The 23,534-nt window shown below is 50.7% G+C and overlaps 1 protein-coding gene across 3 annotated transcripts in view; it reads right to left on the bottom strand.

The window, feature by feature from the left end:
* LOC113407323 (voltage-dependent R-type calcium channel subunit alpha-1E-like) overlaps positions 1-23,534 on the bottom strand; it is a 258,992-nt gene that overhangs the window by 130,849 nt on the left and 104,609 nt on the right. For all 3 annotated transcript variants that reach the window (XM_026655712.1, XM_026655713.1, XM_026655714.1), the window contains one exon: positions 21,568-21,749. In XM_026655712.1, the coding sequence (XP_026511497.1) occupies positions 21,568-21,749 (182 nt within the window). The remainder of the gene's footprint in view (positions 1-21,567; positions 21,750-23,534) is intronic.

Here is a 23,534-nt window from a genome sequence, read left to right as displayed (position 1 = left end):
TTGAGACCTCTAGACCCTCTGTAATACATACACATGATAGTAATTATTATAGGGAGATTTATAGAGCAACTTTGTGAATCCTCAGTGATATGTTCCAACCTCAACACTGAACTAGATAATGAAGTGTAGCTGCTGGGCTACAGACTGACCCGAGACCCCCTAATTCTGCTCCCAAAGGAGCTGCTGTGCCAACCCAAAGTTCCTTGTGCATTTCTCCCCGTTAAAATACCAACTCTTACTCAGACTTTTCAAGAGAGTGCCTTCCCTAAGGGAACAGCATTATAAAAGGGGAATGGCAGGGAGTTTTTGACAGAACAGATCTTTAAATATATGGATGCAACAGACCGTGTGTTTCTTGCTGTGTTATTTCAGCAAAAAGCAGGAGCATTTGGTGCCCAACACAGGGCTCTGACTTCACTGAGTGCTAAGTACCAGAAATGAGCCAAGAAGAAAAAAAACCATATTTTTCCTTGTTCTTGCTAGGTAGCCACACACTTTCTCCCTCTCCTGTCGCCCTGCAGAACTGCTGGGGATGGCAGGTTGAGCAACACTGAGCCAAACTCATTTCTTTTCTAACTGTATTGACTTCAGCGGAAAAAAAGCAGGGATGGATCTGATCCACTGATTACACACATTCTTTGGGACAACAGCTGGCTGTTTAAGAGCAAAAATGTTAAAGGCTCCTCTACCAGCCTAAACATGGATTCACAAGGACCAGTAGTTCTCCAAAGAGGAGAGAGCCCAAACAGCGAAAGATATATGTACTTTGCCCAGGCTACCCCGCCACGCAGCATGGCATTGTGGGCCAGTCCATTTGCACCGATCTGTATTGCGTCCCACAAATCTAGCAAGCAGACCCTGTCCCCATGTTTGAAACCATTTTCAAGCAGGTTTTAGCCACACGTGACTCACTAGAGATGGGCCTGAACACAAAATCTTGGGGATGTCTGGATCCAGGTTCTGGTTCAAAGCATAATAGAGACCAGGGTCAGATGCAAGCTTCTGCAAAGCCCAGGAAAATTTGAACCAAGGGGCGGGGCAGTTCTGGTTTACATTCAACATGTTTAAAATGAGACCACGCTCAGTGAGAGCATCAGAATGGGCCCAGTTTGAAGAAGATTGGTTTTGTCATTTTAGAGGTTATGAAGATTTTAAATCTTCAGGTTGGAACTTGCTAAAGTCCTTGCAAATTTATATCATGTTAAAGCGCTTCAGAGGTTCACAGCCACTTTAAAATGAGACGTACGCCTGACAGTAAAACCTACTGCATGTGTACACACCAGGATTCTGAACTGTAGATCAAGCAACGAAAAATAAGAGAAGCCTAACTTTAAAGTATGTATGTGAAAAAAACCCAAAATGTTCCCAACTTTACAACTACCAAATCAATTTCCTTCCCACTTGGTTTACTCCTTAGCTTCCAATGAGATCTGAGAAACAAGCCAAACTTGTACAAGATCCATTCAGCCATTGGCAAGGTATGCATGCAAAAAATGTCTGACTGGAATGTGTCAGGCTAGGATTTAATCATCAGATATTGTAAGTCCCTGGGTTTAGAGCTAATAGGCTTGCAATGCTATAAAGATTCTGTACAAACCTTAGTCTGGAGCCAAATGGCCTCTCGCACTAATAAACACCACTATTCCCGTCCATAGAGGGGAATACACAGCACATGTGATGATATAAAGGCTGTACTGGCACTTGCTTACTTTGCATAACCCACTTTGCTTTGCCACTTGCAAGCAACATAGCCATCCAAAACCCATATCAATAAACTCTTCCTACCATGCCACACCAGCACGTTGTCTCTCTGTGTACACGTGTGCCTGTATGTATTACACTCTCTTGTACAGTCTCTAGGCAAAAGAATAAATGAACACAAATCTGACATCAGGAATCATAACATTCAAAAACCAGTAGGAGAACACTTCAACCTCTCTGGTCACTCAATAACAGACTTAAAGGTGGCAATTTTGCAACAGAAAAGCTTCAAAAACAGACTCCAACAAGAAACTGCTGAACTTGAATTAATATGCAAACTAGATACCATCAATTTAGGCTTGAATAGAGACTGGGAATGGCTGAGCCATTACACACATTGAATCTATTTCCCCATGTTAGGTATCCTCACACCTCCTTGTCAAACTGTCTGAAATGGGCTACCTTGATTATCACTACAAAAGTTTTTTCTCTTAATTAATTAGCCTCAGAGTTGGTAGGGCAACTCCCACCTTGTCATGTTCTCTGTATGTGTATATAGATCTCCTCACTATATGTTCCATTCTACGCATCCAATGAAGTGGGCTATAGCCCACGAAAGCTTATGCTCAAATAAATTTGTTAGTCTCTAAGGTGCCACAAGTACTCCTGGTCTTTTTACTCTCTTGTACGTACATACACACTCACTCACTCTATTTCCTCTCTCCTTCTCCCTAGCTGCTGCTCTTGCTGGTACAGAGTCAGCAGTCAGAGCCTCACACATTCTGGGCAGCAGCCCTGCTGAGAGGGCTGGGATCTGATAGAAATAGCTGCATAGGTAATAAGATTTGTGCTTGCTACAGAATTGCTAAGAGCACTGGGTGTTGATTAAATTTTCATACCTCCCAGACAGGGATTTTTGTATCTTTTTTGTTTTAAGCACAAGAAGGGCTTTTTCTTTTCTTTTTGTAGCTGTTCCAGCCTGAGAAGCTGGCGCAGCCCCAGGGCACTGCTCCTGCTGCTCATAGGACCCTTTATGTATGCTGCAATGCATTAAAAACCTAGCACACTCCTTCCCGCCCTCTGGATCTCTCCCCCCACCTGCCTCTCCTTCCCCTACATACATACATCTCTCCTCTGCATTTGCCACTTCTCTCTCCCAGCCATGCTGCTCTCACTTTCACTGCCTCTCTCTCACCAAAAACACCCCTCTATTTTTTGCATTACGAAAGGGCATACTAACAAGCCTGCACACCATTCGGGAAACCACGAGCAATTAGCCACTGCTTCCTCCTCTCTTCATTGTTACAGACACAACCCTTTAACCTCCTCACTGCTGCTGGAGCAACAGGGTGACTGAAAGCTCCCAGCCAGCCCCAAAGCAGATGGCTTAGCAGGCCATGCAGAGGGTTTGTTAAAAGGCTAAGCCAAGCCTTTTCTCCTCCGAAGCCCCAAGCAGTTTACTACGGGGTGGGCATTTCGGCTGCAACTTTAAGAACGGAGGTCTCTGCTTTGCACGTACTTTTCGTAGGAGCAGGGGTGTGACGGGTCATGAAGCACAGCAGGATTCTGTGGACAGAAATTGGCTCTCCATGCCACTGCCTCCCAGCCTTCACTCTAGGCTAGGGGGTCTGGCGTTTTGAGCTGGGACAGCTGGGGTGGTGGGGATGCAGAGGATGGGCTTTCGGTGAAGACAAAGAAGTGGGCACATGAGGGCTTCAGCACCCCAAGGATGAGGAGAAGGAAAGGGTGCCCACTCCTCACCAAAGCGACACCCTTGTCTCGCCCCCCCACAGCCCTGTGTGTCTGGCTCCATGTGTAGGGGACAGCTCTCCTGAGAACTCATGCAGAGATGGCAGGGGTGGGGAAACCTCAGAGAAAGTGCCAGGCCTAGCGGTGGGGGGGGGGCAAGGTGTCTTTGAGGTTCACCAGAGCTCGGCCAGCTTGTCATCAGTGGCACCAGCTCAGATGTCCAGGGGCTCCTTCAGGCGGTTGGTTTGCTGGGTCACGGACATAATGTTGTGCCAAGCTCTCTGCTGGCGTAACTCCACTGACCTCCACGCAGATGCATGAGCAGGGAGTTTGGCCCACTGTCTTCTCTGAAGACGGGACTACTGGGGAAGATGGAAAACAGGGAACTTCCCAGTCTCCACCCCCCAAATTCTAGGGATGGGCAAGCAGGGCGGGCGCCCTGGGCACCAACTTCCAGGGGGCTGTGTTGACGGGGCGGGGGTTGTTTTTGGTTTCTTGCTTCACTCTGATTGGGTGGTCTTTTCTCCCCCTCCACTGATTGGCTGGCTGTACAGTTTTGGGGTATTTTGGCTCTGACAGTGGGGTGGTGGGGAGCACCGAAAACATTTTCCACCCTGGCTGGCTAAACAGCTAGGGCCGCTACTACCCCAGTGAATGGGCAGTGCTGTGAGGCTCTGGGCTGCAGCAGGAGGACGGTTTAATAATGAATGTGCAAATTTCCCAGCACAGCACTGTCCTGGGAGCTCACAACGGAGAGGAACAGAAGCTGGGGAGACAGACTGTGCACACCGGGGCCTGGAGGGGAAAGCCTGGATCCACCAAGCACATCATTCTCTGCGGGGGCGGTTAAAGGGGCCCTTAGCATAAAAGAGATGGGGCTGAGCCACCATGTTCAGAGACAGGTGCAAACTTTCCAGACTTCAAGGGGGTATGGCTGTGATGGGGGGGGAGAGGGGGGAACTCCCCCTCCCCCTCCCAGTGCCAGGCTCCTTGTGACTGAGGGTTAATCTCTCTTCATTTGCTTTAACTGTCCATTTTCTGCCTGTGCTTGGTTTTAAACCTCTCTCTTGTGAGCTTCTTCACAGTCACTGGTATTCAATTAGACCACAGAAGCATGGCTCTGAGCTTTGTCAGCACCGTGGCAGGGAAAACTTCCCAACACCTAGAAAGCAGCTACTAGAGGAGGAAAAATCCAACAACACATTCTCCTTCTTTCTCTGCCAAGATGCAGAGGGAGCGGGGCTGATGCTATGACGAGAATGCAGGGAAGCGGTGACAAGGAATCCTTCTCTCTCTGGATATGATCACTTCAAAACAATGGCTCTCTGGCAGATTTCATCCCAACAGAAACAACAAGGCAAGAAACTGTGCCATTTGCACCACTGAAGGGCCGAGCATCACCCATCTCAACCATTCCAGAGGAATGGGCTAGACTCAGGAGATCACAGGGGAGATAAATTAAATTAATGGAGATATCCTATCTCCTAGAACTGGAAGGGACCTTGAAGGTCATCAAGTCCAGCCCCCTGCCTTCACTAGCAGAACCAAGTACTGATTTTGCCCCAGATCCCTAAGTGGCCCCCTCAAGTCCTGGCTTTAGCAGGCCAATGCTCAAACCACTGAGCTATCCCTCCCCCTAACTATGTTACCAACTGTGAGGAGCTCAGATACCGTGGTGATGGGGCCAGAGAAGTACCTAGGAGAGCGGCAGCATAGTCTCGTGCAGGGTTCCCCAAATTGGGATTGCGAAGTCATGCCAAAAATCTACACACCCACCAAATAATACATTGAATTTTAAACAGATCCACAACTTAAGTCCTGTAATGTTATGTCCCTGTAAGGCCACCGTACTGTAGTCACCTGAGAACCACAGTGGTTCAGCACAGACCCAGGGCAGGTGATGGTGATTTTGGGCAACTTCCATTTTTGGGTGCTCCATCTGAGATCACAAGAAGGAGCCTGATTTTCAAAGGGCAGGTGTTCAGCTCTTTGGGAAAATCAGGTTCCTTTAAAGGTGCCTCAAGTTGGGCACTCAAGAATTTAAACCAACCCAAATCACGGATCACTTTAAATAATCTTGGCCTCAATATGAAACCTGGACTTGTGTGTGTGCCTAGATTTACCTCATACCAGCCAGTATAAGCCTAAATTCACATGGTTTCAGTAGTCCTCATACTTTCAGTTTCACTTGGATAACTTCTCTTTGTTAGTAGCCTTCATGCCTACCCAGGAGAGGACATTTGGGGCTCTGTTCTTGTGCTTTTCAACACTCAGATCATCACTGTGGATCATGGCTGACCTCATGCTGTGTATTACAACATGATGTCCTCTACGCATAATCCCAATATAGGCAGAAATTTCAACTCTAGCTCCCAATACATGTTTATGCATGGAAACGTCTGGGATGTTTCTGCTGGGCATCCATCTAGAATTACTCTCTTGTATGGCTGACTCATTCAGTGTTTCGCATTTCAGCTTGTCAAGTTTGGTGGCAGAAATGTGTAGCATTTGAGTCATATTTACTTCAAATTCCTCTTCCTGCAGCAACTTGATTCCCTATTTATAGCAATCTTGAAAGGAGTTTCTGCTGTAAGCAGCTCCATACCAGGCTTGGATTTCATATTTCACAAGAACATTTGCCATTTCATGATCATTTACAGGATTGCTGTTCAACTCCAGCACAGGCGAGACTTCCTGTTCCGCAGCTTCAACCCTACCGAGTGGGATCCCTCCTTGGCCTTACCAGCCAGCATAGCTTTCCTATCGTGGTCTCCTTGTGTGTCCACGATCTGACACAATCTCTAACAACAGGGGATCATTCCCCTTTTTGTATGCATGCACTATGCATGACTACTTTTCACTCAGTTTCAATATCTATTTTGAAACTTGCCTTTTGTCCATCTATGTCAAATGTCAACCATTAATCTGTCATAGCATCTTGCTCAGGAAATGTAAGAGGACCAGCCAAGAACTCAGTTTCTGCATCCTCATGAATGCATTTTGCTTTTCTGTTTCTTTGCAGGTTGTGCTGAAAGCGACATGCTTTTGAAACATGGTTGCATTTTATGGCACAAATGCCATTGCAGCTCTTTTGCTGGGCACCTCTGCATCATGCTCCGATTCCCTCCACTTTTATTGCTAGCTAATCTGGTCTGTATCCTGTGCTTATGCCTTGCCATGCATTTTTTAATTAGAGGCACGTCTGCTCGTTCACTGCTTGTTAGCACTCCCATTTGGGAAGTGTGTTTCACTTGCCCTGCAAAAAGCCATTATTCTTTGCAAAGTCAAATCTATTTCGTGCAATAACCTTGCTGTAGCTTGGTTATCAGTTACTGCACAGATAACTCAGTCTGTAATTAGTCTAATCTGTGAATTTGAACAATTCACATCGCTTAGCTGTATTAGCTCTATAACATAACGATCAAGAGGCACACTTGACAGCTAGTTACTTGTCAAGACAACATGCCTTTTCCAGTGACATTCTTGCCAGAATCATGGCATTCTTGACATCCTTGAATGACTGTGTAGCAGATTGCAGTGCATTTCATTCTCCCACTGGAATTACGGTAGGTCTCCAATGCCTCTGGCCCTGCCCAGCCTAACAGTGTAGAGGTTTTCAGCCTCCCCAGTTTCTCTGCAACCTCAGTTGCTTCCGGGAACTCTTGAAAGTATTTCATCCACCCCCTCCATTCTCCGCCAGGTTCCCTTCCAGATTCAGGTGGCTGCATTTGCTCCAGCAGTGACAGAAAGGTGGGTTTGTCCAAGCACACATGTTTAACTGCCACTGTGAGACTTCAGAGTCCAGGACACAGATTAAGCTAACTCCTGACACCATATACTAAAGGTGTGATACAGAGGAGTGCTGTATCACACAACATGGTGCTGGGTTACGCCAAGGCTGGGCTGTGGCTAATGCTACAATCACCAGCTCCAAAGGTTTAGGAAATGATTGTTCTGTGGCCTGAGCAAAGGACTAGGAGTCAGGAGCTCCTGAGTGCTAATCCCAGCTCCCCCTCTGGCTATGGACAAGTCCAGAGTTGTCAACTCCTAGAAGTCTTGCTAGATTTGGTATTTTTTCTTAAAGCCCCAGGTCCTGGAGCCATGTGATGAGAGTGGATCTTAAAATCATGATATTGTTATATTTGGAAAAACTATTGTAGGTAACTCTTAGAGATTTCTAGGATGTATTAGTTATGATTCTCCTCTCCCTCCAAAACCCACATAGCAAGCCTCATGGAGCCAGATGCTGATCCCTGTACTCCTGCTCAATAGTAGGTACTCCACAGCAGTCCCACTGCAGTCAGGGAGTACCACATACTCGGTGAATGGCACAGAATATAGTGTGAGTAAAGGGATCACATTCTGGCCCCTGGTAGCTAACAGGGTGCCCTGGCCTACCAGGCCAAAGAATACCAAAACCCCCCACAAACCAATAAATATTGTCATGGTTACAGGGCTAGCTGCACCTCTGTCCAATTCTCTGGTCTTTGAGTGCACCCCCCTAAGGGGTGGAATTCCACAGTTTCCCCATGTTTAGACTGGGCCCTGGCCTATAATACCCTGAGTATCCAACCTGCTTATCCAGCATGTCCGACTGGCTTCAGCAACTATGGCTCTTCCCTTTGGTGGACTATGACCAGTGATGCATAGTGACCAGACAGTCTCTGTAAAGCCTTGTTTACATTAGCAGTAGGAAAAAAGCATCTAGAGAAAAGGGATTTCAAAAGAACCATCTATCTTACCCGCAGCCCTACCATCCTGTGGTGATGACCTAGACAGGCCTAGCTTCACCAGACACCACCCCCAGCAGATGCCTGTGTCACAACCTAATTGCCTCAAACAACTATCACTTTCTTGAGAGATGGCCCCTTTGAATCCTGCCACAGTTCTTTCGCCCTGTACTGGGGGCCTTCTCCTGTCCTAGTCCAAGCCAGTTTTTTACTTGGCTGGAGAGCAGGCAAATCATCAAAGCTAATAGTCCCAGCATTGTCCCTTACCAACTCTCAAGCGTTTGCTTGAGCCAATCTTTTCCTTCCTTCCAGATAGTCCCTCGTTGAGTTAAAGCAACACAGCCATACCGAAAACATCCCAATAACCAGGCCCACATACAGTATTCATACATTATCATAGGGCAGCTCCAAACCCATCGCACAGATCTACAACACTCGAAAACATTTTCTCTGCAAAATGTGTGGCCAATAGGATACAAGAAGGTGCGGCTTTCTCAGCATGAATTTGGGATGAGCTCCTCGTTTTGCTCATGGTTCACCACGCATGAGTGCAGGAGAAATACTATATTCATGCTGATAACATGTTTATCACAGCCCACCCCACCATGCATGCTTTACACACCGCCGCTGGGATGAGGAGGGTACATTGCTTGGTGGCGTGTGGGCTTGTGTGTGTGTATTAGAGAGAGACAAGGTGGGTGAGGGAATATCTTTTATTGCTCGGGAGAGAGACAAGCCTTCAAGCCACATGGAGCTCTTCCTTAGGTCCTTGAGAAGTTGACCCAATAAAAGATATTACCTCACCTACCTTGTTTCTCTCATATCCCAGGACCGACTCGGCTACAACTACACTGCATATGTGTATTAGAGAGAGGCAGGCAGACCACGCTGCATTTGCTGGGGTTTCTGTTCAGCTTTCGGCCCTGTGTCTGGGCAGGACCCCAAATAGAGCTCTGAGGGAAACCACCCATTTTGCTGTCAGCAAGGTAAAATTCACCACGCACACCGCCCCATCCTGGGACTGTGGTTCAACATGCCCCAGCTCCAAACCTCTCCACACCCGGGAGGGCTGCAGCTGTGTGCGGATAAGCAGAAACCCTGCAAGCAGGTGCGGACACATGGTCAGACATTTTCAAGATCAAATGCCTTCTGCTGGTCCCGTTTCTGAAGTCTCTAACCACGACCGGCCTCTTCAGTCATGCTGACTGCCCACCCCCTTTCCCCTGAGCTGTGTGAAAGCTGCTCGGGCTCCTGTAGAAATACCCTGGCTTGTGGCTTATTTGGTCAAAGAGGATAGTCTGAAGCCGAATGCAAAAAATAAGTATAGTCTTAGAGCAAGGCACGCGCTCTGTCTCACACACAGACTAAACACCAGTAATTATTCTCTGCAGTAACCTTCCACAGGCATTGAGGGCTGGTATTTACAGCGGCACAGGCAACAGAAGCTGACAAGCAAGGGCTTTGTCTCTCTGTCGGAAGGGGCTGGTGGCACCCAGCGCGTGTGGCTGAGAGCAGCTAGGCAGCCCCATTCCCTCCCAGCAGGGGGAGCAGAGCTGCCACACCCACCCTCCGGTGCTGCCGGGCACTCCAGCTCCAAGGAGGGCAATCTTCTCCCACCACCTGCTTCACCCGTGGGCGTTTGCTGGTGCTTTCATCTGAGCCATGTGACGCGGGTCCCATGGGAGTTGTGTCATCCCCACAGAACGCAATTATCCAACTTCAGCGCGTGTGTGATTAAAGAAGGGGAGGAGAAGAGAACAAGCTGAGGGAAGGGGTGGGCCGGGCTGGATGGGGAATGTTGAGAAGTGTCAGTTAGCTAATTGCCAGCTCTGCCCGTGTCAGGCAGATGCGTGCTGTCAGGAGCCTGAACTCTGTGTACCCGTGTGTGCACCTCTCCATCTCCCGCTCCGTGGATGTTTTGACAGGAGCTGCACAGACTAACAGGCTGTGCTGCAAGGCCTGGCAGAACAGCGGGCTGGCCCAAAGGCAGGCATTTACCTGCCCCTCTGGGAGCCAAAGTACGTGTCAGGGGCAGCATCTCACCATCAGCAGTGTCTGGTGTTTGAATCATTGCGAAGGAGACTAACAGAGTCTCCTGGAGCATGGATCAAATGCCACATCTCCTTCCACTGGGGAAAAAGGCTTTGGGTGGACATACACGTGCGAGCTTTGATTGTGCTAGCATGCTAAAACTAGCACTGTGGCCGTGACAATGCGGGCAGCAGTTCAAGCTAGCTGCCTGAGTACAATGCCATCCAAAATCCTAGGTAGGTGCTCCACCGCCCCACACCACCGCAGCCACAGACAGTGCTATTTTCAGCACACTAGCTCAATCAAAGCTAGCATGTATGTGTCTGCCCATGCTCAGAATGATACCTCCCAGCTGCAGTGCAGATGTGCCCAAGACTGCAGTGCATGATGGGAAGAATGCATCCTGGGAAGCCCTAAAGAGCATGGCCCCTGAATATGCAGCTCTTCCCTTACTCCTCTGCTGACTGAAGCCCAGCGCCCTAACCAGAGATGGCCGTAGTACATGCAGAGAGGTGCAAATGGAAGTCTCAGTCCTAGTGAACACTGTGATAATTTGACCGTGTGTGGGGGTGAATTCCATTCACAATGTAAACTACATAAACACTGACTCCTGAAGTTAAAGATGCGAGATCACCGAGCAGTGGAACTTTTGTGAACCCCTTGGACATCTATCAGAGCTGCACAGCCTTCGGAAACAAGAACTGGGCCCCGAACTAAGCCCAAATCTGCACCTGGACTAAAACTTTTCTGAGCACAGATGGGCTTGAGCCACAACGTTTGGATCAATATTTGGGTTTCCACAAAATCCACGGTTATTTAGATCCAGGATTTCGGTTTGGATCCTCTGTTTCTGAGCTTTGCAAATGTTCCATGGAGTTCCCATGGGATCTCTGGTCTAGCTGGAATTCGGGGGTACTGGAAGCCTCATGGGAATGGATGTTGAGCTGAGCCAAGTCTTCAAGCCTTTTGAGGCTCAGTCAGCACTTTTTAACTGTAGATGGGTAACCAGCGGTGCTTGCATACTAGAATACAAAGCCTGCAAGGATACTGGTCCAACTGCTTTTTGGAGAACAATTTGTACAATGCTTGATTGGGGCTGTCTCCACTGGCCTGCTATGCAGGGCCGGCTCCAGGCACCAGCTTACCAAGCAGGTGCTTGGGGCGGCCACTTCGGAGAGGGGCGGCACGTCCAGCTGTTCAGCGGCAATTCAGCGGACGGTCCCTCACTCCTGCTCGGAGCGAAGGACCTCCCACTGAATTGCCGCCGCAGATCGTGATCGCGGCTTTTTTTTTGTTTTTTTGTTTGGCTGCTTGGGGCGGCCAAAACCCTGGAGCCGGCCCTGCTGCTATGTTTCTTTGCTTCTGTGTATTACATGGGTGTGCGAGGAGATTTTGGGTGCTTGTGAAAAGAGCTGTGCATAAGAGAGGGGCTCAAACCATGAAGCTCAGCTCTCGATCCAAACTTTCCCCATGTCTGGCTCTCCATATTATGGGCTTTGGATCAAGCTTATTGCTATAAGTCAGAGCAGCTTTGCAAGTGAGATAATAAAAGCATACAAGAACCACTAGCAACAGGGGAAGGGGCAGATTCACCAAAGCTCCAAGAGCAGATGGAGGAAAAATCTTCCAGGCTACATCACAGCACATGACCAATGAGCCAGTAGTGTCACTGGGAACAGAACGGCAGAGGAGGTGGTGGGCTGTGATGGAAATAGGCAGGAGTGTAATTCTCACCCCCTAGAATCTCAGGCCTGGGTGGACCCAGCAAGGAGCTGCCAGAGCTGCAGTGCCAAAGAGGACCTAAAACGAGGTGTCAGTGGTCAGCCTTCCCTGAACCCGCCCTGCCTTTCATTTGCCTGCAGAGGGAACTACAGAGGCCCTCAGTCACTGGGGGAAGAAGAGGAGCAGAAAGGAGCAGGGAATGTAGATAAACTCCTCCCTCCCCACTGAAGTGCTGCTCTATGGAGTGCCATCCTGCTGAACACAGCCTTGAGGGCATCCGTCCACCAAAAGTAGTTGTCCCTTCAGTTCCCCTGGCAGAGCAGTCCCAGTGCCAACTGTACCCAGGGTGCCTCTCCTGTTCTGTGCTGGGACTTCCAGAAGTAGCCACTTCAGCCGGATTCAAACAAGTGAGGACTACAGCTAGGCCATTTTTTTCCCGGCAAATAGCAAAAGCGTAATTTAGGGGCACTGAAACAATTTGTGAATTCAGAGAACAGTTTGGGCCACACAAAGAGCTGAAAATATTTTTTGGAAGTGTCAAAACGTTTCAGTTAAGCCCTCTGTAAACAAAACGTCTCAACGTTTCACTTTGAAAAGGCATTTCATTTGCAATTTTAGCTTAATTTAAACAAAACCCAAAAAAAGGTGTGGGGGGGAGGGGAAAACACCCAAAAAACTACCCCAAGCAAAACAAAAAGCCCAAAGAAATGTATTTTGGGTTGAACAAAATGTTTTGTGGTGGCGAAAAAAAATGTTCAGTTTCGGTTCGAACCAAACTGAAAAGTTTAGCAGATTTTTTATTACTCTTTCAGCTCTGGTGGGCACTGTTAGCAGTGTGACTCCAAAGGTCCAGGGAGGAAAGCCCAACATTAATTAGGTAAGCAAATCTTATGCTTCTCTTATGAGAGAGAGAAAAAGACAGTTACCTTTTTCCACAATTGGTGTTCTTCAAGGTGTGTTGCTCATGTCCATTCAATTAGGTGTGTGTGCCCACCCCATGCACCGGTGCCGGAAGTTTTTCCCTCAGCAGTATCCATAGGGGACCGGCTCTGGTGCCCCCTGGAGTGGCGCGTGTATGCCGCGGCATATCGGGCGCCACTGGCCCCCTCCACCCTCAGTTCCTTCTTGCTGGAAACTCCGACAGTGGGGAAGGAGGACAGGTTGTGGAATGAACATGAGCAACACATCTGGAAGAACACCAGTTACGGAAAAAGGTCTTTTCTTCTTCTTCTTCGAGTGATTGCTCATGTCCATTCAACTGAGAGGACTCCCAGCAGTACCCCTGGAGGCAGGTAAGGAGTTCACGGACGTGTAGATTGCAACACAGCTCTGCCGAACCCAGCATCGTCCCTGGCCTGCTGCATGATGGCATAGTGAGCCGTGAACATGTGTACCGAGGACCACGTCATGGCTTTACAGATGTCCTGGATCGGAACGTGTACCAGGAAGGCCGCCAAAGATGCCTGCGCTCTAGTCAAGTGGGCTCTGATGATCGGCGGCGGAGGGACTCCCACTAACTCGTAGCAGGTCCGAATGCAAGAGGTGATCCAGTTAGAAATCCTGTGTGTGGACACTCGGAGGCCCTTCATCCTATCAGCTGTAGAGATGAAAAGCTTAGTTGACTTACGGAAAGGCTTTGTCTGATCTAGGTAGAAAGCCAGAGCCCTTCTTACATCCAAAGCGTGAAGGAGCCTCTCTTCACTAGTCTCATGGGGCTTAGGGCAGAAGACCGGAAGAAAGATGTCCTGGCTCATGTGGAAAGCAGACACCACCTTGGGAAGGAAAGCCGGGTGGGGACGGAGCTGGACCTTGTCCTTATAGAAAACCATGTACGGCAGTTCTGAGGTCAGGGCTTGCAGCTCGGAGACTCCCCTCACCGACGTCACTGCCATCAGGAAAGCTATCTTCCATGATAGGTGAGACAGGGAGCACGAGGCCAAAGGTTCAAAGGGCGGACCAATGAGCCTGGACAGAACCAAGTTGAGATCCCACTGAGGGGCTGGGGACCGTATTTGAGGAAAGAGCCTCTCAAGGCCTCTAAGGAACCTGACTGTCATGTCATGGGACAACTCAGTCTGCCCCTGGATTGGCGGATGAAAGGCCAAAATGGCCACCAGGTGCACCCTGATAGAGGAGTGCACCAGGCCCTGGTTCCTTAAATGAAGCAGGTAGTCCAATATCGACTGCACCGAAGAACGCAAAGGGGAGATGCCCCGTTCAGCCGCCCAGCGGGAAAACCTCGTCCACTTTGCCAGGTAGGTCTGCCTAGTCGAGGGCTTTCTACTCTCGAGGATCTTCTGGACCCCATCCAAACAGCCTGTTCATCCTGGTTCAGCCACTTAACATCCACGCCATGAGGTGGAGGGACGCAAGGTTGGGGTGCAAGAGTCGGCCGTGATCCTGTGACAGCAGGTCTGGTCAGTTCGGCAAGGGCCAGGGAGGGATCGCTGACAGGCTCAATAGCGTCCCGAACCAGGACTGGCGAGGCCATGCCGGGGCGGTCATGATAACCTGAGCCTTGTCTCTCTTGATTTTCGCTAGGACCTTACTAATGAACGGAATCGGAGGGAATGCATACATCAGGCTTCCTGCCCATGGCAGGAGGAAGGCATTGGAGAGGGAGCCCTTGCCCAGACCCCGTCTGGAGCAAAACCTGTGGCACCTCCTCTTCTGCCTGGTGGCAAACAAATCCACTTGGGGAGTTCCCCACCTCTGGAAGATCATGCCGGCTACCTCCAGGTGGAGCACCCACTCGTGATGAGAGGAGAAGTCCCTGCTTAGGTGATCTGCTAGCATGTTCCTGGCACCCGGAAGGTGACACCCTTCTAGATGGATTCCGTGGTCGATGCAGAAGTCCAAGAGACAGAGTGCCTCTTGGCAGAGGGCAGATGATCGTGCTCTGCCTTGCCTGTTGATGTAGAACATCAAGGCTGTGTTGTCCTTGAGGACTCTGACCCCTCTGCCAGATAGGTGAGGTAGGAAGACCGCGCATGCTCTGCGCACCACCCTGAACTCTTTCATGTTTATGTGTAGCGTTGACTCCTTTGGGGACCACATACCTTGAGTCTGGAGGGTACTGAGGTGCGCCCTCCCCCAGCCAAGGTCTGAGGCATCCAAAACCAACTCGACTGAGTGAGAAGTGCTGACAAAGGGAACTCCTTCCAGGACTTTCCCGGGTCGGTCCACCATCGCAGCGAGATAAGTACCATCGTGGGGATGGTGACGACCTTCTCCAGGTGATCCCTGGACCGGGAGTAGACCGTCACTAGCCATTGCTGCAGGGGTCGCACCCAGAGCCTGGTGTGGCATACCACATATGTAAATGCTGCCATGTGCCCTAGTGTGCGTAGGCAAACCCTGGCCGTGGTCAGGGGAAATGCGGAGACTTCCGCAATGAGGTCCGTCAGTGCCCTGAACTCTCCAGTGGCAGGAATGCCCTGGCACAGGTCTAGTCGAGCACCGTTCCAATAAGTTCTATTCTCTGTACCGGAACTAACTTGGATTTTTTGTTGTTCACCAACAGGCTGAGGTGACGGCACGTGGCTAGCAGCACCGTGACGTCCCCTTGGACCTGGAGTTGCTCTTGACGAGCCAGTCATCGAGGTACGGGTAGACCTGGATACCCGACATCTGAGGTAAGCCGCCACTACTGACATGCACTTGGTAAATACCCGTGGTGCTGTCGGTAGGCCAAACTGAAGGACCGTGAACTGACAGTGGTCAGGACCTACCGTGAACCAGAGGAAGCATCTGTGTCCCTCGAAGATGGCGATGTGGAAATACACATCTTTCAGATCGAGGGCGGCGTACCAGTCTCCCAGATCCAGGGAGGGGATGACGGAGGCCAGGGAGACCATGCAGAACTTCAGTTTTGCTAAGTAGCAGTTCAAGTCCCACAGGTTTAGTATGGGTCGCAGACCGTCCTTGGCCTTGGGGATTAAAAAGTATCAGGAATAGAACCCCTTGTTCCAGTACTCCACTGGAACAACCTCCACTGCACCGAGCTGTAGTAGACCCTCTACCTCCTGTACGAGAAGATTCTCATGAGAGGGGTCCCTGAAGAGGGATGGGGGGGGGTGAAAAGAGGGGGTAGAAAGTAATTGAAGGGTTTAACCCTGTGCCACTGTATTGAGAACCCATCAGTCTGAAATTACAAACGCCCACGCAGGGAGGAAGGAAGAAAGGTGGTTGGCAAACAGAGGGGAGGAAGGATCCGGGGAACAGTCCGGTAGGTTGGCCTCGGGCGTACCCTCAAAATGGGTGCTTGCCTGTCTGCTTACTGCAGGTCGAGCCCACCTGGGATGTAGACGGGGGTTGGTGGCCAGGGCGCCTCTTGTAGCCCCTGGATCTTTTGTGGGGAGACTCCTGGTGAGGGTGGCTCCCCTGGCTCTGAGGCTGCTGCGGCTTAAACCACTTGCAGGCAGGGCCGGGGACGTACAGGCCCAGTGTTTTTAGGGTTGTACAGGAATCTTTCAGGACATGGAGCTTAATGTCTGTCTGTTCTGTGAACAGGGCATGCCCGTCGAAAGGAAGGTCTTGCATTGACTGCTGAGCCTCCGAGGAAAGACCAGAGAAGAGCAGCCACAAAGCCCTGCGCAACGAGATGGCCAATGCCATGGTACGGGCGGCAGTGTCCGCCGCGTCCAATGCTGCCTGGAGAGCTGCTCTGGCTGCAGTCGAGCCCTCACCCAGAATCGCCCGGAACTCCTTTCTAGAAGCCTCAGGAAGGGCGTTCTCAAACTTGGTCATGGCCTGCCACATATTAAAATCATAGCAGCCTAGTAAGGGCTGATGGTTGGCCACTCGCAACTGTAGACTGGAGGATGAATAAATATTACACCCAAACAAGTCTAGTCTCCTTGAGTCTGTATTTTTAGAGGTAGCCCCCGGCTGACCCCATCTCTCCCTGTGGTTGACCGACTCTACCACTAGGGAATTGGGAGCAAGGTGTGTATAAAGGTACTCGTGACCCTTAGATGGCACAAAGTACTTGTGCGCCACCCTCTTGGAGATCGGAGGCAAGGAGGAGAGGGTTTGCCAGAGGGCATTTGTAATTTTAGAGACCCCCTCATGTAGGGGCAAAGCTTCCCTGGCCAGGCCCACGGGGCAGAGAACATTAAAGAGGGAGTCTGCAGGTTCCTGTAACTTGTCTGCCTGGAGGCCCTGGTTGGCGGTGACCCTCTTTAGCAGCTCCTGATGCACCTTAGCATCATCCTGGGGCACCGGTGGAGGGGGCCCCACTGTGGCCTCGTCTGGTGACGACAAGGAGGAAGCCAGTACCAAGGGGTCCTCCGCACCCCTAGGTAGTCTGGGGGCTTGCTCGCCCACTTCCTCCTGTGCCTGTGGGTGCCTTCAGACGAAGCCTCTTGAGTGGGTGGGGGGCGGGAGAGGGTGGTAGCTGGGCTCTCCGAAGCTCCGGACACCGAGCGGGTGGCCTGGGAGGGCTGAGTGAAGCCCCATGGGTACCACTGTGCCGGCCACAGAGCCTGAGGCCATGGGTCCGGCTGCGGTGCCGCTGACGTAGTCTGCACCGTAGGTGCCAGAGCCTGTCCTGCTGCCAGGGAACCTTGCTCCAAACCTGAGCCAGAGCCCGAGTGGTCACTCCCCTGCGACCAGGACGGGGCTGATTGGTGGCTCTGTCCCGATCGGTACCGGTCGCCCCTCCCAGAGTTGGATCTGGCTGACCTCGAAAAGCACCTGGATCAGGGCCTCAGTGACCGGTGATGCTAGGTGGATCCACGATGGCACCTGGGCTGGCGTTCTACGCCTCACACTTGAGGATGTGGAGCGGGATCAGGAACTAGAGCAGGCTTGGCGTCGTGAAGATGTAGCCGCACGTGGTGCCGCCACCCTGGGGGATTGGCAACGGTCCGGAGAATGGTACAGTTGGTCCCTCGACCTGTCCCTGGAGCGGTACCGGTGCCACGGAGATTCCGGGAGCCAACTCCGAAACTCCTGCCGGGGGGCGCGTTCCTTCAGAGGTCTGCGCCCGGTTACTGGCGAGCCACGCCTCGAGCCTCTCTGCCCTTGTCCTAGGTCCGGAGACCAGATGGGGCTATGAACCTTCTGCCTATCACGGTCAGAAGCATGTCAGCTACGAGAAGATGATCATTGGTGGGATGTCCCCCGTGACTGGGAGCACTGCCAGAAAGGTGGAGACTGTGATGGTCCCAATGTGGGTTTACCCTGGGACCGGGACCCCGCAGGTGCAGGAATGGGTGGCACCAGGAGGTACATAATGTCCTGCGCCGCTTGGAGGGCCTCCGCCGTGTACAGCACCCGGAGCTGACGAGGACCTCCGCCGCTATCCAGGGTAGCCAGCGAGGAGCAGGGTAGGCTACACTGCTCGACCTGAGCTGGGGCCCAGGATCCCCAAGGGAGTGAAGAGGCACCCGAGACAGGGCCTTGGTCCACCCCAGACTTGTCCTTTCCCTTGCAGGAAACTGGAGACCTTCCTCGCCCTGTCTTCCTGGGATTCTTGGTTGGAGCCACAGAAGGAGACTGGTACCGGCTCGTAGACGGTACCAGCGGGGCGCTGCACACCAAGGTCACAGTGCTCTGTGCTGAATCAGACTGCTGCTCTGGCATCGGGGTAAGGGCATACTCCATCAGGAGCATCTTCAAACGAATGTCAAGCTCCTTCTTCGTCCTGGGCTTGAAGGACTTGCAGATTTTGCACTTGTCACTAATGTGACTTCGCCCACGCACCGTAAACACCTATTATGTGGATCGCTTAAGGGCCTGGGCCCTTTACAGCGATTGCAGGGTTTAAAGCCTGGGGACCGGGGCATGCCCAAGGCAAAGTCCCTTTAGGGACCTACTAAGTCTCTAACCTAACAAACAGGTTGAACTAAACTAGAGGGAAACTATATACAGTAATATTTGCAAGAGGCAAATGAGTTCGAATGAACGAAACACAACAGCTCTAGCTGAAGCGGACAAGTTCCATGCACCATCACTGGCGGCAAGAAGGAACTGAGGGTGGAGAGGGCCAGTGGTGCCTATATGCTGCAGCATACACGTGCCACTCCAGGGGGCACCAGAGCCAGTCCCCTACAGATACTGCTGAGGGAAAAGCTTCCGGCACCAGTGCATGTGGCAAGCACACACCCCTAAGTTGAATGGACATGAGCAATCACTTGAAGAAGAACTTAGTTATCACAAGGGCAGCACAGAAACGGCTGCGGGGGCAGCTGAAGTAGTGGTCTCTGTTTTAGGTGCCTTGTTACAAGAGGATTAGTAAAGACAATTGGACACAGTCCTGAAGCAGATAAAAGGTCTATGGTGTTATGTACAAGGCCATGTGGAGAGGTTAGGAGAGCCAGGTTGGCTGCATTCATTAGGAAAGAGGCGCAAAAGAGGGGAAGTATTAGAGGGGCATACAATCCTGAGGACTTCTAGAGAAACAAAACCAGTTCAGGAAGGGAGTGCGCCAGGAGAAGAGAAGGATGGATTGGGCATGAGAGGCATTTAAACTAAACGCTTGACTTACACAAAGGGTAAGCTACTAATGTGCCAAAGGCAGCAAGAGGAGCTGTGAATGTACATGCACTGAGAATAAGAGCAAGGCTTTGAGCAGAAAACAAGATTGCAGAGCACAAAGGCTAGTGAGATAGGCAGGGGGACAGAGATGTGCTGCAGTCCCAATATTCCTAAATGAACAATAGGCTAAGAGGCAGAGAGGCACATTCCCTATCAAGCTCAAGCTGTGTGTAGGAGGAATATGTATATCTTATCTGTACATTAGCTCAATCTCTCATATGTGCGTGCATCACAGAGTGAGAGCCACACACACAAGAGAGCAACACACTAAGATCCAGCATTCACCCTGATCTTCCCATGCTATTGCAGGACATTGTGTGGGAGACGGCTAAATAATTCTAACAGGCAGCTCCTATTTAAATGCTTCAAAGGAACGGAAAAACCCCCTCAAGGCTTTCTGTGGGAGAAAATCTCATTCCACCTCCTAGTCAGTTCTGCGTGGGCAGCCATCACTACAGTTAAGCCTGTAATCCCATTTATATCCTGAGACACCACTGGTGTCCAAGAAAAATTTCCGTCTTAAATCCCAGGAAGGTGGATTCTGCCACTCCGTTCCAGGGAAGAGAATTCCAGACACTGAGGAGCTTCTTAGAAGGAGGAAGAACAAAGCCTCTTTGTGGATTTAATTTACTATCTCTTTGTTTTCCTGCCGTGTTTGTTTTACCCAGTCCTCTGCAATCCCCACACACACTCAACTGCTTATTCCCTCCCAGAAAAGCCCTGTGTCTTATATACATGGACTAGGACCCTTCTAAAGTTTGGATAGGCCGTATTGTGTCTCTTGCCGCCACAGGCTTAGGTTAGCAACTCTGCTGACAAAATACACATTCAAACTAAGGGCACCTCTGCATCCAGGCAGCAGAGTTTGCATGATGTGCTGCTCTCCAGTCACTGGGGTTTGCTATTCCCACATCTCCCCGTGATACATGCCTTTCTACAAACTTCTGTATGGGCTAGACAAAATGGGACATAAACATCCCTGGTGTCAGCAGAAATTACACCAGGGATAGAATAATAGAATATCAGGGTTGGAAGGGACCTCATCTAGTCTAACCCCCTGCTCAAAGCAGGACCAATCCCCAACTAAATCCTCAAATGGCCCCCTCAAGGATTGAGCTCACAACCCTGGGTTTAGCAGGCCAATGCTCAAACCACTGAGCTATCCCCATCTGGCCCAGATGTTTCTAATCCATACCTTAAAAGACATACGTAAAACCCCAACCCCACAAGACACACTGGTCGCAACACCACCTGAGACGCTGTCAGTATCTAACACTTGACAGTAACAGCTCCCTTACAAAGAAACAATCTCAAAACTCTGGCAGCTTCATCAGCGCATCAAGGAACCTGCTCCACAAATGTGTAAGGCACAAAATCCCCCTGTGTCATCATCGCACAACCCCCTCTCCTGCTCTCAAGTGAAGCAGTACGGCTAATGCATTTATCGCTCCACTCACAGGAGGCTGCACGTGTTATTGAATTCCAGCCCTTGCCGAGCGCAGTGAAGCACATCTACAGTCATGGCACTGCAGCTGCAATCTTCAATGAAGTTTCGCATATGCAGTGACTGCAGGTCTGTTTGTTCCACTAAGACTGGGACTGGGGATAAATTGTGCCATGAAATGTGCTCATGGTGTGCTGGTTGCAGGAAGGGGTGGGGGAGGAAATGATGTGTAGGGCTGACTCTGATCCCACCCACTTTTCCAAAAGCCCCACTCTCAACTGAAGGTTCCTTAGAGCCAGCACAGGGGACAGGTCTTTGCCATTTAACCAGCTCTTTGCAACGTCACAAATCCAACCACCGATGGGTGCAAAGTCACACATGCCTCTCCAATTAATTAGTTTTTCCTCCTTCTCAAAGGTACCGAGATGTGCAGTGGAACCAGAACTGAGTCCAGCCTGCGCTCACTCGTAATTGTACATCCTACCACTAACGAGCAGCCCCGTTTCCATCATCAGCCCAAACAGGAGACCTTGGAGCACAGAGAGCTCCACAGCCTGGAAGCTTTGTTCAGGAAAAACACACCCCACTTCTGCTTCTCCAACCTGCGGAGCTCCCAAGAGCACAGTGCACCACTGCAGCCTCACTCACATTGTACAGCACTGTGGTCCACCCTTCCATGGTAATGCACTGGAAGACGGTCAACACAGCAAAGAGGATGTTGTCAAACTGAGTGATCCCGTCGTTGGGACCAATCCACTCCTTGCACTCGTAACCCGAGGGGCATCCCTGCACCCCACACGGATGTGGGGGATCCAGTTCTTCCAGTTCACCTGCAATCACAAAAAAACAATGCCCGGAGGGCACAGAGATCAGGGAGGGGCAGAGGAGAAGATGCAGAGAAGCAGACAGAGCCCAGCCTGGATACCCAGTGGAAGGCGAGGTGGGACGAGCATCCAGCTGTGTTATTAAAGCTTTCACATTTGGGGGGACATTAGGTCACTGGAATGTTCATGGAATCCTGACCTGCAGTACCATGATTTTCCAGTCCCCCCGATTTACTCCCACACTTTCTGACCCTCAGCGCTCTGCCAATACATCTCGGGCTTGACCTGAAGCACTTCTTGCTAATGCAGCCCCAGAGCCCACATGCCTCTTTTAATGCACCTCACTCCTGACCTGAAACAATGCTGGGCCTTCTGGATTTGGCACCTCCTGAGCAGGGATGGCTGGTTGTGTTGACATATGTCAGTATGTTTTGTCCCATTCCCCCCCAAACCTTGGGCTGTGAACTCCTTGGGGGAGGGACCTCTCCCTTCTTGCCTGTCTAGAAAGCAGCTAGTACACAGTGGGCACAACAAATAATAATAAAGAGGCGGCTTTTCTTCTCTGTATTGAAGTATTGTCAACCCTCATGACTTCGTGGCGAGTCTCATGATGCTTGGTGTTTTCCTTAAAGCCCCAGCTCCTGGAATCCTGTGATTACTTGATCATCTCAGGGGTTTTTTGTAAAGCAAGTTTCTAGCCCTTATAACTGTGAAGAAAATCTTGAAAATGTGACTCAAGTGAACCCAAGAGGGTGAAAAACCTAAAGCAAGTAGAATCCACACTGTATTATTATTCTTATTTTAAATAAATGATTTGTATGCCACTCTCATGATTTCTGAGTCCTTATTCATGATTTTTGGAACACTTACAGTTGCCCATGCTAAGTCTCAGGAATGGGAACCCTCTCTCTTTAAATGACATCAGCTGGTATTGGATGTGAAGACAAGACAGATATTGGGGATGGTTTTGACTGATAGAAACCACTCATAACAACATCAGTCACTGGGCCTCAGAGCACATGTGGGCCCATTATGGTCCTTGGGCCCTTTAAGAGCTGGCATTCTGGGAAACATAGTTCTCTAGGAAGGACTGAGAGTCCAGAGGTCACGTGACCAGAGAATCAGCTTTTGGGAACTATATTAAGGGATAGCCTGAGGGCAGTATGGGGAAAGAGGAGGGCTGAGCCTGGAAGGGCTGTTGAGAGGGGATTGAGTTGCTTTGTTCTTAGCTGGATTTTACTTTGTTACGCCCTGAGGAAAGAGACTAGAAATAGGGTTACCATCCGTCTGTATTTCCCCGGACATGTCTGGCTTTTGCGTCTCTAAATAGCCATCCGGGAGGAATTGGTAACAAGGTTAAAATGTCCGGGGGGGTTTTCTCCCTCGCCTCCCTCCCTCCCTTCCATGCAGAGTGCGGCTGCTGATTGGGCAGCTCGGCCGATTAAACCGCTCCCATTGGCCTCCAGCAGCCAGAGCCCTCCCCTGCTCCCCCCTCCCTCTGTCTGCAGCCCTGTGTAACACACAAACCGACCCACCGGGCAGCGTGTTTTGCAAACACATGGAGCCAGAATGGTAAGGGGAGTCCGGGGGGGGGCAGTCAGGGAGCGGGGGAGTGTTGGATGGGTCCCCGGACTCCACCTGCCACCTCCCCTCCGCGTGTCCCCCCCCTCGTGAACCCCCCCTCCCTCCCTGCCTGCCTCTCCCTTCCCTGCTTGTACTGCCAGAGCCAGCAGCAACTGCTGTCTGCTGCCCCCGGGTCCTAGCGTCCCCCATCCATTAATGGGAAGACAG

This window comes from Terrapene carolina, unplaced genomic scaffold (genome assembly GCF_002925995.2).
Source record: "Terrapene carolina triunguis isolate 2854851 unplaced genomic scaffold, T_m_triunguis-2.0 Scaffold210, whole genome shotgun sequence".
NCBI lineage: Eukaryota > Metazoa > Chordata > Testudines > Emydidae > Terrapene > Terrapene triunguis.
This window is presented reverse-complemented; position numbering and strand designations above follow the sequence as displayed.